Below are 17491 nucleotides of genomic sequence, written 5' to 3'. Positions count from 1 at the left end.
TCAAAGTTACCCCGCTGATCAAAGTTCCCTCAGTTTACGGTACTCAGCCCTCCGAAATACTGCCTTTATACGATACATATCAAACATCCAACGCAACGTGAAGCAAGATCCATCCAGCTATTGGAAGTTCATGCACAGTCGCCGCCTTGAAAATACATTGGACCTTGAGCAGTATCAGTGAATCAGCCGTTCAGGAGGTTAAACTTTCTCAGTACGCTCGATCCATCGAAAGGTCCAGGTATTCCATTATCGTTGGTTTCGAGAATAGGCGTTGCTCTTGCAACACCGCTTTGTCTAATTTTCAACCGATCGATATCAGAAGGAGTTTTTCCTAGCCGTTGAAAATTGCCTAAATTTGTCCCAATCATAAGTCTGGAAATTGTGATGGTCCCACAGGCCCATTTGGGTCCTTCCTCCACCCCATACGCATCTTTTGAAGAAGGAGGGACAGTTTATCCTTAGGATAATATGTATTGTTTACTTATGTTGTCAATTTCTGTACGACTTGTTCGTCTTACTCCCGCGTATGTCCATCACCGTACAAATTTCTATCTGATGTTCCGTCAGATCTTCATCACTATTGTATGATCCTATTTAGGATTAGTCCTTGTTTCAAATTTTATGTTTTATGTAATTTATTGTCAGCTTCTTAAAAATATTCAAGTTTGAACTGTCTTTGATGCTCCGTGGTAGGCTGTTATACAGTTTCAGTCCATTGTAGAACACAGATCGTTTGGTCATCTTTTTTTTTGTATTTGGTAGTCTGAAATCTCGGGCTCTCCTTGTATTGTATCCGTGTATGTCAACTCCGTACTGCAGACCGTCCAATAAATAGGATGGTAACATTCCTTTTTTCATTGTGTAGATAAAAATCATACTGTTGTTAGCAATCCTCTGCTTTACTAACATCCATTGCAACATATCAAGTATAAGAGCACTAGGAGTATATCGGTTGCATCGTATTACCACTCGCATTATCTTGTTTTGTATTCTTTGCGGCCTCTTTGTCTGCGTGTCTGATGCATGAAGCAATATTGTAGCGCAATAATCAAAGTGTGGCATAATAACTGATTTCACGAAGATAAAATTGACCAGATAGTCATATATCTGCTTATCCGACAAAGTATTCCATATTTCATGGCAATCTTCTTTATAGTGTAGTCAATGTGGGCTATAAAATTAACTTTTCATCTATCTGTACTCCTAAGTATTTAACTTGATGTACTCTTTCGATTGCACAACCATCAATCAACAAGTTTGAACACTCTCCAATTTTGCGGTTGCCAATGATCATCCGGTTGGTTTCATTGAGATTCAGACACAACTTTCTCTGTTTTAGGAAATCTGCAATATTTTTCAAATCAGCATTTGCTTTTTGAATAACAAGCTCTAAGTCATTTCCACTCCAGTAGGAGACTGAATCATCCGCAAATAGCTTAAGACGACCGTACTGTAGGCATTGTTTCATGTCGTTGATGTACAGTATAAATAACAATGGACCCAAGACACTTCCTTGTGGGACACCTAAGTTATTTTCTCTGTATCGCGAGTAAGATGAACCAAATTTTGTTCTTTGCATTCTGTTATCTAAATAATTCTTAAACCAGTTAAGAACCGTATCATTGAAACCAACTCTCACTAGTACATCTATCAGCAATAACCGATCAATCGTTTCAAATGCTCTCTTGAAATCCAAAAACACAGCAATTGTGAAGCTACCATTTTCAATATTGATCTTCCAGTTTCGAAGTATCAAATTCACAGCAGCTTCTGTTGAATGTTGTTTCCTAAATCCAGACTGCTCTGCAATAAGTATTTCTTGGGACTCAATAAAGTTTAAAAACTGTTTTTTTACTGCTAATTCTAGCACTTTTTTTTTTGGATTTCCAACATATTTATAGGACGGAATAACGTTTCCTCTCGTTCATTTTTCTGTTTTTCTATAGGCACTACAGTTGAACACTTCCACGTATCAGGTACTATTCCTGTTTGAAGACTTGTGTTTATAGCACCTCGTAACGGACTCGCTAGTACAGATAAAGAATCTTTAAAAACTCTTAGAGAAACATTTTCGATACCCGCTGTTGGTTTCATATTGTTCACTATTTCAAAGAACTGTTGGCTATTTAATGGTTAAAAGTGCGAAAATCTCCGCCATTGTAGGTTAGCTGATTCAAGCAGCCATTAGAGCTTGCTAGAATACTGTCATGAATTTCCATGACACTATCGATAAAGAAGTCATTAAACTTCTCTGCAATTTCAGATTCATCTGTAATTTCAATACCGCTTAACGAGATCGAGTCAGATTTGGCGCCTCTCGGATTCATTAGTCGTTTTATCGACTTCCATAATAACTTTCCATTATTTTTGTTTCTCTCTAGCTCATCTGGAATAGATTGGTTTTCGCTTCTTTTATTTTACGCGAGTATTAGTTTCTTACAACTTCATAATTACGCCAACTTCTTTCTCATTTAGTTCTTTAAAACTGTTTATAAAGCTTATCTTTTCGTTTTTTTTATCTCACTAAGACTAGCAGTAGCAATTAGTACCCGAACCAGTACCATTTAGTACCGATGTTTGGCGAACACTTTTCTGCTTTACTAGTGCATTAACACTATTTTTAACAATAAATCGAAACGTCTTACCAGCTCATTAAAGTCTGCGCATCTCAGGGTTGGCAAGCCTGCCTCAAGAAGTTGACGTAATTTGTTACTTTTATACTGACTCCAGTCATTAATGATTTCATGTGTTTCGGGTATGACAGCTTCAGGTCTTAACCCCGCAAATATTTTTATTTACTCATGGTCTGATACGCGATAATCTGGAGTGATAGTCGCTTTAGCTCTGTCCACATTTGTGAAAATCAAGTCTATTCTAATACTGCTGGAAACCGTTATACGGGTGTCCGCAGTGACAATTTGTCGAAAACCATATGCCTCCATAACACGTTTCAAGTCTATGCACTCTGCTTCTTTATTGAAATTCATATTAAAATCGCCACAAAAATGTTATCGATTTCTTCTTCAACTGTTTCCTTAAGCCAATGCTTCTCAAGAATATCCAGGAAGCGAAGATTACTTGCGCTCGGTGAATGGTAAATTCCTCCAACGACTATTTGTATCTTTCCATCATTCAGTTTTGCTGCCAAAATCCAATTCATTTCTACGTCAGCATTAAGCAAAATGACGGTTTTGTAAATGTTCCGAACACACATTGAGACTCCTCCAGTATGCCTTGAATGAGAGAAACAATGTATCGTAGTGTAACCACTTATGTTCAAAGAATTTGAATTTGAGTCTTCAGTCAAGTGAGTTTCAACTAAAACTGTAACAGCTGGTTTCAGATTCTGGATCAATATGCAAATTTCTTCAAAGTTACTTGTCAAATGCTCATCGTGTGGAGAACTACCGGCCAATTTCAATCCTCTGCTGTTTTTCCGTGGGACTTCCCACAAAGATGTGCTCTTCTGACTATATCGTCTCTGAGTCAAAGAAGAACATATTTGCAAAGAATATTTGTATACGATATCCTGACAAACACTGTTGACGGTCCACAGTTGCTCCAAAGCTTGAGTTTGCACTCCCCAGTTTGCCGTTTGCGCAACCAACCACCTTCTGGCTATCTAGAAGCAGAACAGTTCTTGGACCCGCTTAATCGATGTTGTCAGGTCTTGTTTGACTTCAATGTATCCAAATTAATGTTTAAATGTGCAATCCGTGGCGTTCCCTAGCTTAAAAGTGCTTTAACATAATTTTAATTTAAACATAACATTTCAATACAATTTCAATACAATAACCGAATTGGAACTTTGGCAACGACTTTTAGCATGAAAACACGGACTAGAATTGGAATGTTTTGACCTTGCCCAGCCAGGAAAGCTGGCTCAACTTGCTAGAGAAACTAGCCGCCTCAAGCTTGAGATATTGGGACTGAGCGAAGTCCGTTGGCCTAACACTGGAGAACACAAGACACAGTCTTGGCAAGTGCTGCTTTACTCTGGCATACGAGGAGAACATGCTACTCGGGAACGAGGAGTTGGTTTCCTGTTAAGCCCGCAGGCCCATGCGGCCCTCATAAGATGGGAACCGATAAACGAAAGAATAATCGTAGCCAGATTTAGAACACGGGTTAGAAACCTTACAATGGTCCAGTGTTATGCGCCAACTGACGTTGGCGACTTGCAGGAGAAAGAGTAGTTTTACAGTCAACTGAACAGCCAGCGTGGTTGAGAGAATTCCGAAGGGTGACATTCAAATCCACTTAGGCGACTTCAACGCAAAGATTGGCTCCGACAATCAAGACCTTGAGCGCATCATGGGGCGCCATGGCCTAGGACAGATGAGCGAAAACGGAGAGCTGTTTGTAGAATTTTGTGGCAACAACAACATGGTGATCGGTGGATCGCTCTTCCCCCATCGACCAGCACATAAGGTCACTTGGGTCTCCCGAGATGGCCGAACAGAAAATCAAATTGACCACATCTGCATCAGTCGAAAATGGAGAAGGAGCCTTCTTGATGTCCGCAACAAACGAAGCGCAGACATTGCATCTGACCATCACCTCGTCCTTGGCGAGATACGACTGAGAGTTGCGCGTGTCCAACGGCGCGAGGAGAAAGTCGGGTAGTCGATACGACGTCCGCCGGTTGGAGAATCCAGAGGTGAAAAGGGCATACGTTGAACAGCTAGAATCCCGAGCCTCGGAGCTGCCGACAGACGGAACAGTCGAAAAACAGTGGTGTGGAATCAAGAATGCCTTTATCACGACGAGCCATGGTACTCTCGGTAAAGTTTGTGGAAGACGAAGTGAATGGATGTCGGATGAAACCTGGAGGATGATCGATGATCGGAGAAAGGCGAAAGTCGGAATTGAGCAGGCATGTACCGGGTCAGCCAAAGCAGCCGCCCGCTTACGACATGCGGAGCTGGAAAAGGCAGTTAAACGAGCTTGTAGACGAGACAAGAGAGCCTGGACAAACTCCCTAGCCGAAGAGGGAGAAAGAGCCGCCGCCATTAGAGATATCCGATTATTATATGATATTTCTCGCCGCCTTAGTGGTGCAAGGACTAATGCAAGAATGCCGCTGAAAAACCGAGCAGGTCCGCTGCTGACAGATCGAACAGATCAGCTCAAGCGTTGGACTGAGCATTTTGATCAACTTTTCCGAGTTACAAATAGCAATGGCCAACGGAACCCGCAGCTCGAGGCGCCCACAGTAAGTCGCATTATTGGCGTCAACTCGGAAGCGCTCTCGCTGGCTGAAATAGAAGCGGCAATCAAGGACATGATATCCAACAAAGCACCTGGAATCGATTGCATTCCTGCTGAAATGCTCAAAGCCGACCCTGCCTTGTCAGCACAAATGTTGCACCGTCTTTTCGCTGACATTTGGGATACTGCAACATTCCCGGCCGACTGGATGCAGGGTATCCTCGTAAAGGTCCCAAAGAAAGGAGACCTAACAGAGTGCGGTAACTGGCGTGGCATAACTTTGATCTGTACAACCCTCAAAGCACTCTGCAAAGTGATCCTGAACAGGATCCAGGAGAAAATCGACGCTACACTCCGACGGCAACAAGCTGGATTCCGATCCGGACGATCATGTGTGGACCACATCACAACGCTACGAATCATACTGGAACAAATCAACGAATTCCAGGACTCTCTTCTGCTGGTGTTCGTTGATTTCGAAAAAGCATTTGACCGACTGAACCACGAAAACATCTGGGCTGCTCTTAGACGACGAGGGGTCCCAGAGAAACTAGTCCATGTCATCGAAGCACAGTACGAGGCATTTTCGTGCAAGGTCTTGCACGACGGTGTCTTGTCCCAACCAATCCCGGTAACTGCTGGAGTGAGACAAGGATGTATTTTGTCACCGCTGCTTTTTCTCATCGTAATGGATGAGATCTTGACTGGATCGATTGACTGTAAACCAAACCGAGGATTGTCGTGGAATCCTTCAACCATGGAGCAACTGAACGACCTTGACCTGGCAGACGATATTGTTTTGCTCGCCCAAACACAACAAGACATGCAGAGCAAACTCGACGACCTCACCGAAAGCTCCAAGGCAGCAGGTCTCAAAATCAATGTCGGAAAGACCAAGTCGATGGAAATCAATACAGAAAATCGTTCCAATTTCGTGGTAGCTGGACAACAGGTTGAGACAGTGGAGTGCTTCCAGTATCTTGGTAGCCAGATTACGCCTGATGGTGGTACCAAGAAGGACATCGAAACCCGGATCAGAAAAGCCCGATTTGCGTTTGCGAGTCTCCGAAACATCTGGCGCTCACGCCAGATCTTTCTACGAACTAAAATCCGAATCTTCAACTCAAACGTCAAATCCGTATTGCTGTACGGGTGTGAAACTAGGTGCACATATGCGGTGACGACGCGAAAACTGCAAGTTTTTGTGAATCGCTGCCTGCGGAACATCATCCGCGCTTGGTAGCCTGGCAACTGGATCTCAAACGTTGAACTTCATCAAAAGGCGCTAGAAATCGAGATTCGGGAACGTGAGTGGAGATGGATTGGGCACACGCTGCGAAGAGAAGAAAACGAGATTTGCAGAGAGGCGCTTGACTGGAATCCAGATGGGCATCGAAGAAGAGGCAGGCCCAAAAGCTCGTGGCGGCGAAGTCTAGCCGCTGAAATCCACACAGTTGACGAGAACCTTGTCTGGCAGCAAGTGAAGACGCTGGCTCCGGATCGCCAGCAGTGGAGATCTTTTATCTCAGCCCTATGCGCCGGTCAATCGGCGCTGGACCCTTAGGTAGGTAGGTTTTAATACTCGGTCTTTACGACGGCAGGCAAAGACTTAATAAATAATAAAATAAAACAAATGGAGCAAATGAAGTATTCTTGGGTTTAATTTAAACAAGAATTGGACCAACGAAATCGGTTCCAATCCATTGAAAAAATTGAAAACCCTACTCGTGTAACTGGTCGATTGTTCGAAACTGCGTCGAATTAGGTCCAAATCTTATCAGTTTTGGACCAATTCTTATACCGGCTCTAAAAAAAGTTCTGTTGAAACTGGTATAATGGACCACGGGACTATTGATTTTGGGTCTGAACCGGCTGTTTGGACCACGGAAACAGGTGCTCTTACGAATCCTAAAAGCGAGATTCGTTGACATGTTCGCTTAGCTCTAATGATGGCCAGTGCAACAAATCCATTATCCAAATGGATTATCTACTACTTATTCTAGCAACTGTCACAGAGGACACTTTTTCCAATTTGCATACATATCAAGTGCATAAAAGCAGGGGGTGAGATTGTGCGATATAGGATTTAGATACAACTTGGTCTTGATCAATATCTGGTATAATTATGAATACACAGTCCAGGGCTGTTAAATCTAGGGGTGGAACAACTTTGACACAAAGTAAGCGCGGTGAAGAAGTGGGCACGGAAGGCAAAATTTTGACAGCCTATTACATTGTTTACGTTTTGTGTCAAAGAAAATCAATGAAAAGTATGACGAAACAGTCGTGCTTTGGTAGTGGTGTTTTATATGACGTCACCATCAACTCGATTTAAATCATTTTGTTTTTTTACAACAAACAACAGTGGCTATTTTTCTACCCCGTAATGCCGTCTTCGTAATCTGTCGACGACGAATATTAATATCGAGGTAAGTATATGGCCCAAGTGGTCGTTTCCAGCTGGACGAATCGAACTAGCAGAACATCGGACCAATCGGCGGGCACTGTTTTATTTTTCACATCGCCCAATAATAATTTTTCATATCGCCATACGAACTTCTGCTGTGTACATAAATATTATATTCGCTTCTGCAGAAATTAAAAATAATTTAATTTTGGTTTTCCAAAGGTAATATTTGTGCGACAAAAAATAAACAACCGAAGTACCGAAGTGCCGGATGCAAAGGGGCTTGAATTCGGAAGCGCATCACCACCGGCTTCCTGGTAGTTTCAACAACAGTCCCAAACAAGTGCGCCCTAGGAGCAGTTGATAAATGACAACAATAACAAACTGCAGCAGAAGTGTAACCCCCAGTTGGCTATTCGAAGGAAATTTTATACGAATTCTCGAACATCCAGCCGGATAATCTGTAACAGAAAAAGTCATACAAAAGGTAAAATAAAAGTGCTATCATACTTCACTTGATTTTATTGAAGTTTAATCAGTGCAAACTTCAATTTACATTCTTGTTTAGTTTCAGTCAGTTCGGAAGTGTCAGAAACGAAAACAACAGGAGTACAAATAGAATTCATTCGAACCCAGGAAATTATCAGCAAACAACAGCAGCAGGGATAGGTTATACCAGTTGTGAATATGTTCTACCACTACCGAGAAATCCAGGAAATTACGTGTGACGGATGCGCTACTGTAACACAACAGCTTATTCTGAGGCCTCTAAAATCGAAGGGCTATTCCTCAGAAGAGAAAATGGTGCTAGAAGTAAGTTGACTGAATCATTCTTGCTAAAATTAGATGATATTTTTGTATGTCTCGATGAAATTGATGTTTTTTTCGACAGCACAGCACATACACGAAACAAATTCGTAGCTCTACGGTCCCTTAAATCAACCTGGTTCGAGTTTAAGTTCTACACGCTGCGCAACATGCTTCGAAGGAGGAAACCGATGCGGGTGCGGATTGAGTGGATTAAAAATATTTCGTAAGTTTTGATGAGAATATTTTATAGTATTTATTTTGACGCACATTTTTCAATTTAGGCTAAACCTACGGCTTTCGCATGGTGATTGACGATGTGTTGCAGAAAAGTGAAGCAAACATTACCGGCAAACCTATCGGCCAGACAGTCAGGGGAAACCCATTCTACGGGATGAAAATCCCGCAAAAAAAAACTAGACAAACGCAGGTCAGGATGCCAGAGTAGAGGTGCTCTCCAACTGGTAATCAAGGGCTCAATCATCATCAACCAAATCACCACCGACCTTTGGCTAGTTTGACCGTCGACTATGATTTACACAGTATACTTTAGTGTTTAAATGATAAGTGAAATATGTATGTATGCATAAATTATTCGTTTTTTATATTAAACTCATCTTTTCATTTGAAACTAGAATTTTTGATTGATTTGAAAGAAAGGGACTAGGAGGATGGAATTTAAAATTTCTTACGAATTTCGGGAGAAACCCGTCTTAAATTTTCAAAATTTATATCATAGGAGAACACCGTTTCGAGACTACAGGAAAATTTGACAGTTGTTTTCCTGTACACTTTTTCTATCCGGAAATCGTCCTGTAATTTCAGCTGTTGAAAATACAGGACGGAATCGATCGTCCCGTTCACAGGAGAAAAGATTAAGTGTGATGTGTGATAAAAAAAACTCATTTTCACCGCGGCCAGCAGTAAAAATTATGACCTCATGGAACGAATATTCGAGTTCTGTTTAGGAATCATACGAACACTTCAGATACAGCTTGGCCGAGTGTTTCCTAAGAAAATAACTCTTCTGTTCCTGGAGAAACCCAATTCCGAACAGATTACATCCCAGCGGTTCCGATAGCTGGACACTCTGCTTAAATGTTCCTGCTGATTGTTGAACAACCGGGAAACGTATCTCTGCCGCCAAATTTTGTGTTAAGAGATCCGACACTGTTTTAAATATAAAAAAATATTACGGTATTGAAGCGAAGTTAAAATAAATCATGATACTTACAGCAGGGCATCGGAATTCTCTTTACAAGATGCAAGTTGGATTCCGATTTTGGAGAATCGTTTTCGGAGCCTTGTGTGATGGCCGTGTGAACGTACTGTCCATAATTTAAACACGAGGGTTACCATCGTATCCACCCTGTTTCCGCCGCCTTTTTCCGTCACTCCGTCACCTGAGCCACTTTCGCACCTAGAACGCTTCCTCCGTGGGAGAAACAAAATGTGACACCTTGTGGCTGGTACTGAACTGGCCGCTGCTACTGGATCGTTTCTTGTGGTGATGATTGAAGTAGTGGCTGCTGCTGTGGTGTTGGCTCTTCCGCCGGCCTCCAGAATGTTTTGACTTGTGGTGTTGCCGCAATCGTGACTGAGGAACTGGAAGAGTGATGTTTTATCCGTCAAATTAAATATACTGCTGCTTCTGTTGATGATGTGATTTCGTGGTTCTTTCTGTCCACCTCGTTTGGCGCTGGAACTGCCCCGGTGTTTGTCCGGCCGGATGGTGGAGTTGTTTTTTCGCATCTACTGCGAGCTTTACGGGAATAGAAAAAAAAAATAATGATTTTGCTAAACAAAACAGTTTTCAACTTACCTTCATCGCTTGCGCCGTTGTCGACCTCGGTGCGCTTAGTTTTCAGTAATATAGAGGAAATAAACTATTAAGGGGAATAAAATAGATGGATATAAAACATCAAAACAAATTTTAAATACTGTTCCTGAAATGATATTATTCAGTCACTCAATATTCTAATACCGTGATACCTGCGTGCTTCATGCACTTTGATGCCTTCTTTTTTTGTAAACAATGTCACAGCATGGCTGATAGGGCTATTTGGCATTTTACACCACCCCTAGATTTAAAAGCCCTGTACACAGTCACTATACTAACTCCTACACACACTATCTCACATACGGCTGTAGCAAGTCGCAAGAAATCAAATGCATTGCGCGTCATTTTGTAGATTGGACCGTAATGGAGAACACGCATCAGGTGAGTATACGTACAGCCAGCTGGAGACCATTGGGCGATTCCTGGATGCCGAACTCGGAACCTGCACAGTGGCGATCCTGCTAGGTTCTGGCCATTATGGCCAGAAATTTTGGAATCGCCCGGTGGTTTTGGTGAGAAAACTGTGTGAGTGCAAATAGTGAAAATGGCGTTTTCCAGATTTCGAAGGTTTTCCGCAGAAACGCGGTTTGCTTAAACTTTTATATTTTTCGAGCTCATCCAATGCATTTCCAACGCTGATTTTCATTTCAGCGGAAAAGTGATTTTAGAGGGAAAGTGTCTGCCTAAAAAAAATTGAATGTTTGAGTATTTTAGAGAATTGTTGTCTAATGATGCGAGGATGCTTGCGGGAACGAGATAGCAAATTGCTGCTACGTCATGCGGCTTAGCACAGCTCGCAGATACGAGATGGCCTATGACACCTAGACCAATGCGGCTTAGCACAGCTCGCAGAAATGAGATGGCCTATGACGTTTACTCCAATGCGGCTTAGCACAGCTTGCTAGAACGAGATGATAAATAGTGTTCACCAACGGCTTAGCACAGCTCGTAAGAATGCGTTGGCAACTGATGATGCCTTATTGCGGCTTTGCACAGCTTGCAAGAATGACAGAAGAAATGATGTGTTTCCATTGCGGCTTCGCACAGCTTGCAAGAACGATAAGAAGCATGATGATTCCCTATTGCGGCTTCGCACAGCTAGCAAGACCAAGATGAAGATTGTTTTTCCTATTGCGGCTCAGCACAGCTAGCAAGAATGCGATTGCAACTGTTTTGAAACTTTCGGGGCTAGGATCAGATGCAAATGGAAAACGCCGTTTTTTTTGTTTTCTTTTCTGCGGCTTAGCACAGTTAGCAATAAAACGAAACATATATTGATACCAGGCTTAGATGATTGCTGGTTGGAGACATAACGCGTCTAGCCATACTTACTATAGAACATTTTAGCATCTTTGAACATTTATTGATGTAGACGAATTTAATAAATGGATTAATGAGCACTCTTCCTGCTTGGTGAAAATGGCTGGTTGTTGGAATTGACATAGCACAACGCATTGCAATGCAAGTGCAGCACTGTTGGTAGTTGAAATGAGCTTTTTCTTTATTATCTAATTGATAATATTTAACGTTAAGATATGAGCAGCAGACTTGACTGATTTTGTAACTGATTGACATGGAAAAAAATGAGAAAAAATATGACGAATTGTATTCGGTTTGAAGGCACCTGGAAGGACAGATCCGAAGCTGGAAGGTGTGGTTCAGTGCTGTATTTGGATTCGAACACTAAGTACTTGTACGATAAGTGTTTGATCATAGTCGAATCCAATGAATTGGTTGCTGAAATGACATCTCAAATTTCGAAGATGACTAGTGAAAGGGAAGATAACTTTATTAAGCTTATACGAGAATAGATAAAATAAGATCAATGAAAACATTCAACAAAGATACAACAATCAACACGGATAGCGGTAGATATGACTTCTGCCTATTGGTTTAGAAACCTCGAATTAAAGTCAGCTAAGATATAGTTTCTCGAAGAGTGTCTTTTCTTAAAGGCTTCGAAAATCTGGAATGGAATGGATTGGGAACGTAATATTCATGATATTGTAAATCTACCCTATGATCCCCCTAGTTTTCTTAGAGAAAGCCGAAAGAGCAGATAGTTAATAATCAAGCAATAATCAAAATGACAAGAAGATAAATCAAACAGAATTGTCAGTGACAACATAGGTAGTTGTAAAACAGAATCTATCGTCAGCAACATTGATGTCGGCTTGCAATGTCATCAAGTGCCCTAGGGTGGGCGAGGATAACAACACATCTTTGGAATTTTTTTTTTTTCTATAAGAATTACAACGAAAAAAAGAGAAATGCTAGCAATCTTGTACCCAACAACTATTCAGAACGATTTAACTTATTGCGTTTGAACTGATCTACTCGAGTATATTTTTATTGATTTTGAAACCATCCGTGGCAGCGATACTGAGCGTCTAACTCATAGCACGTAAATAATAACCGTGATAAAAGAAGACAACCTTACAGTGTTCTGGCCAACTCTCAATTAAAGAAGAGGTGGTGGAGACATTCCAAATCAGGAAATATAATTGTGGTGTCGTTAATTCTAAATACGACTCAGAAAACCGAGCGAATCTTGCGATCTTCCGAAAAACGCCCAGATCGCTTAGGCCTGTGCTTTTGAAAAGTCTGGTCTAGTCTGAGCTGGAACGGTTTGGGCTAGGTTCTATCGATTTCGATTTGCTTCATTGAACAATGGCCTAATTAGTTTCGACCAAAACATTGACTCATTGAACAACTACCAGTTGACAGAAAACAGTAGAAACCATTTTCTACCTACGACTGAACGAAGCTACTATTATGGCGATAGACTTCTCCCATAGGCGATGGAAGCGCTGACGAATTTGGGTGATGGTTTTGCATTAGTGCAAGTGGGATGCAGCTATAATTTCACCCAACTTTTGACAGTTCTAAAGGCGTTTTTCTTAAGGAGAGAAAGAATAACTTTTCGCTTCCATCGCCCATTCATAGTATACGTTTTTTTTCATGTGTGAAAATGAGATACCAATAGCTCTTCTCCGTCTTGCACTCTAATTGCTTTCAATTTAATAGGACTGAAAAGCAAGCATTTTTTCCTTTTAGCAGGTTCAACGTGAGTAGTCGTTAGCTCCAGCTAACCCAAAGTGGTATAAAATCGGCACTAGAAAAATTTCCTCCCAAAATTTAAAGTTATCAAACAAGAAATTCAATGTATTGTTCTTTTTACTTTTTGGGAAAAAAAACTTCCTTTGGAAAGAGTTGTATTCGTTTAAAGATAACACTAATTCAGCCAGAATAGTAGAAATAATACGAATATTTTGATCTTAAATTAATTCTCTTTTATTCAGATCCAGACACATGGGAAAAATGTTTGGGAGGATTTTTGTTATGATAATTGATGTAACATATTGAGCAAGCCGAATTCCTTAATGAAGAACCATGGAACTTTGTTGAATGTATTTCAACAAATTGAGTAGATCCGTTGAAACTATGATTTTGCGATTCCACATACTTCGAATGCACTCATTATTAGAACTAGTGATTAAAAGATGTTTAAGAAAGATTACAGAAAAGCGAAAGTCTAAAATGTTGTTTATGTTTCCTTACGAAATTGAAAGAGGTTTGAGGATAATTTTCGGGAAAAATGTTACCAGTGGATGAATTTGATATATTTTTTTTTACTTTTTTTCTAATTGACATTTTTTTCCCTACGTGGATTACAGTTTTGTATTATTTTCGTTCTTTTCTTTTTCTCCGGAGAACAAGGGGGATGTGCGATATAGGATTTAGATACAACTTGGTCTTGATCAATATCTGGTATAATTATGAATACACAGTCACTATACTAACTCCTACACACACTATCTCACATACGGCTGTAGCAAGTCGCAAGGAATCAAATGCATTGCGCGTCATTTTGTAGATTGGACCGTAATGGAGAACACGCATCAGGTGAGTATACGTACAGCCAGCTGGAGACCATTGGGCGATTCCTGGATGCCGAACTCGGAACCTGCACAGAGATCACCGCGAGTTTGCGTTTTATTGGCTTACGTATGCAGAATTTTATTACTTTCTGGAAGGGCGACAATAGATGTATGTTATGTTTAAGAATAAAACCGATACACAGAAGAAATCAGTTCTAAGTCTTATCAGGGAGAATTCTAATTTAATAGAAATGGACAAAATTTCACTATTTCTTGTCAAACGAGACATCGTATGGAAACCGAAAATTTCAAGCAATTTTTTATAGAAATACCGGGAAAAATCCCTGCGAAAGATGCTACCAGGAATCAATGATCGTTATTTTATGTACTTCTTGTTCGTGTCATTGCCGGGCCGGACCATATAAACAAACTCGTTAAGCCGGCGATAATAATGAACCTGATCCTAAGCTGATCGCGTTTGAGTATGTTTGTTCGATGAATACCCCTAGCCTACTATCTCCCGGGGATTGTTTTGTTTACCAGTTGTTATGATCACACTGAAATATCTGAAAAGCCGGTTCGTTCGTAGGTATTCGTTTAACAGCATATTGATTTGACAGGGATGATCGAAAAATCTTAGAATGGTTGATTTTTATTTATTTACAACCCTAAACTTAATCATGTAGGTTCGTTAGCTTCAGGTGATGGATAGGGGTTGTATTGAGCAAGAATTCCGGGAAAGCAATGACATAACTAGTTCGCGAGAGTACCTCGAATTTGCTTTTGAAGTTTACCTGGTAACCTCCTGAGCCAATATAGAGTCTCCGGACTGTACACACACAAACGAAGGCTCCAGTTAGTTTTAAATCGATCATATATTCCGTGCGGTGGCCTCGTCCAGCATTCAGTTTGTGATTTCCAGCCGCGGCTGACAGATCGTTCTGGCTTCGCGCATTCGACCGATTACGTGACTCGGGACGGGTTTTGTGATTTGAATTACAAGTGCTCTGCTAATCATATAATAAGTGCCTAAACATACGGCTGAAAGCTTCAGTGTGAATTCTAGTGCCGGGGAATTCCCCCTTGTTTTTCCAGGAATCGTTCATTGGAAAGGAGACTTTTCAGTGTGGCGCAAGGTCGTCATGGGACACCGCAAAATGTGCCATCTGTGGAGTTCATCTGTGCTGCTGGTGATAAGCTTGGCCTTTCTAGCCGGTGTAAATTGTGAGGGGTTAGTATCCTGAACCGTTAAAAAGTGCCAAACACATTTTGTTTTGTCGAGACTCGCACTTCCAGTTATTACCTAAAACCCAAACTCTTTGGGCACCATATTATTGTAAGCGACCAGAATTATGACTTGGCCGACGCATATATAGCGATGACGAAATCATCTACCAAGTACGTGTAGACTCAACTTGACAAAGTTGATTTACCACTTTTGGTCAGAGCTTGTTTCCTTGTGCAGGAGATCTTCGAGCTGACTGAGCGAAATACAAACGTACGTTGATCTTGTCGAGTTCATTGATGGGTATCGATCTACTCAATGCAAAACTCCGTAAATTCGTTGGTCAAAGTTAATGTTGGATGTTGTAGAGGATGCGTCGGCGTTCTCCATTACACCAGATGATCGCAACAGGCAGCTCAAAGGTATTTGCGATTGCGAATAGAAAATTCGATCGCCAGTGACATGTATGCCGCTTTAGCGAGTAAAACCAAGCATTCAAATCGTTTGACGCCCACACTCCCACGCAATTAGCGAATACCTGCCCGCGTTAGTCAGAGCTGAGTAATTGTTTTTTTTCTTCTAAACCTTTCAACTTACTGTTGTTGATTCAAGCAAGCATGTCGTAGCAGTTTGCGGAAGAAATTTAAGATCGTTGCGCTGCATGTCTGAATCAACAAAACGTGTGATTTGTTGCCTTGACATTGGTTTTTGCGTTGACATGGGGGGAGTTCATGGAGTTGATAGCGTTGTGTTTTGTGTTACATAACAGAACCAAGAAGTGGTTGAGCTTCTCGTTTTTTTTTAATCAATGCAACGGTGGTGAAAGCTCGCTCTGAGAAAAAAGGAATTATTTTGAAATGAAACTGTTCGGGTAGCTTGAACATATTGCCAATGAATTTAATTTTATTTCCTTCGGGAAATTTTAGTTATTGTGTTACAAAATCTTTTTCAAACTGAAAATAAACAAACTCTTCTATCTTGAGCAAATTTTCAACAAATCAAATGGGATTTTCCAATTTCCACGATAGTATTCCATGAACGTTCTTGTTTAACATCTATGTGTGCTTTCAAGTCTCCAAGCTTTTTTTGACCGAACAGATTAAAAACTCTACGTGAATCTACACAGAAAATTGTACAGCAAACCGTTGCAACGCGTTGTACGAAATATGAGGAAACAGATGCTACAACAGTTGGAAGCGAAAACAAATTAAATTGGCATCAACTTTAAGGGGGACTCCCCTGGAACCGATACGATATGTGTAATCGAGTTCGAGGGAACCATTAGGATTAACGGACGTCAATTTGATTTTTTATCATTATGAGTTTAGCAACCCAAGACAGGTTTTCTGGAATAGAACTGGTAGAAGAATGTTTGGTGTTTCTGGTTTTGCTGATCATGGGCCAAGGTGAAAATGGGATAACTTGAAGCAGAGGTTTGAACTGATAAACTGATCTATAAGTGCAGTTTTTGTCTTTGAACTTTTTGCACTCATACTGGACGAAGTTTGGAGTTTTTTCTACTCACATCTAAGCCTAATTTTTATTTTATTGTTTCGTGTACATGTTTTAATTTTTTAGTTTTTAATCTGCTTTTAACACATTGAGGACCAAATACGAGATATCTCGTTTTTCGCTTGTCATACAGAAGCATAATTCAAATGTTATAGATTTAAATATGAAATTATATTCTACAAAATGAAACACAACATTTTCGGTAACTCATAGATACAAAATTTGACGAATTTAATTCAGTGAGCTTTGAGATATATAATGCCGAATATCAGTATGTTTGGCTTTGATTTCTTTTGTGTTAAGTCTCAAGGTCTAATATTGAACTTTGTGTAAAAATTCAGAAATAACTTCTAAGTTATTCATTAGTGCAGTTTTACATAGATATTTTTTTGGTAATGTACCGAAAAGTTTTGTTTTGTTTACGCATTCCAATTACCTTTTTGTATAATCATTTTATCTTTTCAAACGTTGATATCCAATAATTATTTCAATTTTTTTTTGAATTTAAGTGATTAATATATGTTTATTGGCACAGAGTAACAGCATATTTTGATCCCTAGTATGAAATACTGGAAGATTTGGTCGATCACCTCTACTCTTGGCGATAC

At 40.5% G+C, this 17491-nt stretch overlaps 2 protein-coding genes and 1 long non-coding RNA gene across 32 annotated transcripts in view; 2 read left to right on the top strand and 1 right to left on the bottom strand.

The window, feature by feature from the left end:
- Positions 1-17491, top strand: part of LOC129748741 (thioester-containing protein 1 allele R1-like) — a 160300-nt gene that overhangs the window by 51572 nt on the left and 91237 nt on the right. For 26 of the 28 annotated variants that reach the window (XM_055743445.1, XM_055743471.1, XM_055743461.1 and 23 more), the window contains exon 1: positions 15063-15377. The exons of 1 other annotated variant lie outside the window; for it this stretch is intronic. In XM_055743445.1, coding sequence (XP_055599420.1) covers positions 15289-15377 — 89 coding nt within the window. In that variant the 5' untranslated portion in view covers positions 15063-15288. Of the gene's footprint in view, positions 1-15061; positions 15378-17491 lie in introns of those variants that run through there. One more of the 28 variants, XM_055743443.1, reaches the window with a different exon arrangement.
- LOC129748745 (uncharacterized) lies at positions 7365-8946 on the top strand. The gene is made up of 4 exons (XR_008737804.1): positions 7365-7640; positions 7841-8105; positions 8187-8651; positions 8710-8946. It is a non-coding gene; the product is annotated as an uncharacterized LOC129748745 (long non-coding RNA).
- LOC129748744 (uncharacterized) lies at positions 8335-10524 on the bottom strand. 3 transcript variants are annotated; one of them, XR_008737802.1, is made up of 4 exons: positions 10410-10524; positions 10248-10311; positions 9660-10187; positions 8335-9595 (listed from the first exon to the last, which is right to left on the bottom strand). XR_008737802.1 is itself a non-coding variant. In XM_055743472.1 (3 exons), the coding sequence occupies exons 2-3, from the start codon at positions 10175-10177 to the stop codon at positions 9520-9522; spliced, it is 594 nt and encodes a 197-aa protein (XP_055599447.1). In that variant the 5' UTR covers positions 10178-10187; positions 10248-10402; the 3' UTR covers positions 8335-9519. The 3 variants fall into 3 exon arrangements, 1 of the variants encoding a protein (XP_055599447.1); XR_008737803.1 differs by having other exon boundaries at positions 10418-10524; XM_055743472.1 differs by lacking the exon at positions 10410-10524 and having other exon boundaries at positions 10248-10402.

This window comes from Uranotaenia lowii, chromosome 2 (assembly GCF_029784155.1).
Source record: "Uranotaenia lowii strain MFRU-FL chromosome 2, ASM2978415v1, whole genome shotgun sequence".
Classification (NCBI taxonomy): domain Eukaryota; kingdom Metazoa; phylum Arthropoda; class Insecta; order Diptera; family Culicidae; genus Uranotaenia; species Uranotaenia lowii.
Note: the sequence above shows the minus strand (reverse complement) of the source record. Positions and strands in the feature narration are given on the sequence as shown.

Excerpts from the sequence above, each read along its gene's own strand:
- LOC129748744 (XM_055743472.1), bottom strand. The coding sequence starts at position 10,177 with ATGCGAAAAAACAACTCCACCATCCGGCCGGACAAACACCGGGGCAGT. Across the intron at positions 9,596-9,659 it reads GAGAATTCCGATGCCCTGCT|TGTCGGATCTCTTAACACAA; the intron begins GTAAGTATCATG and ends TATTTAAAACAG.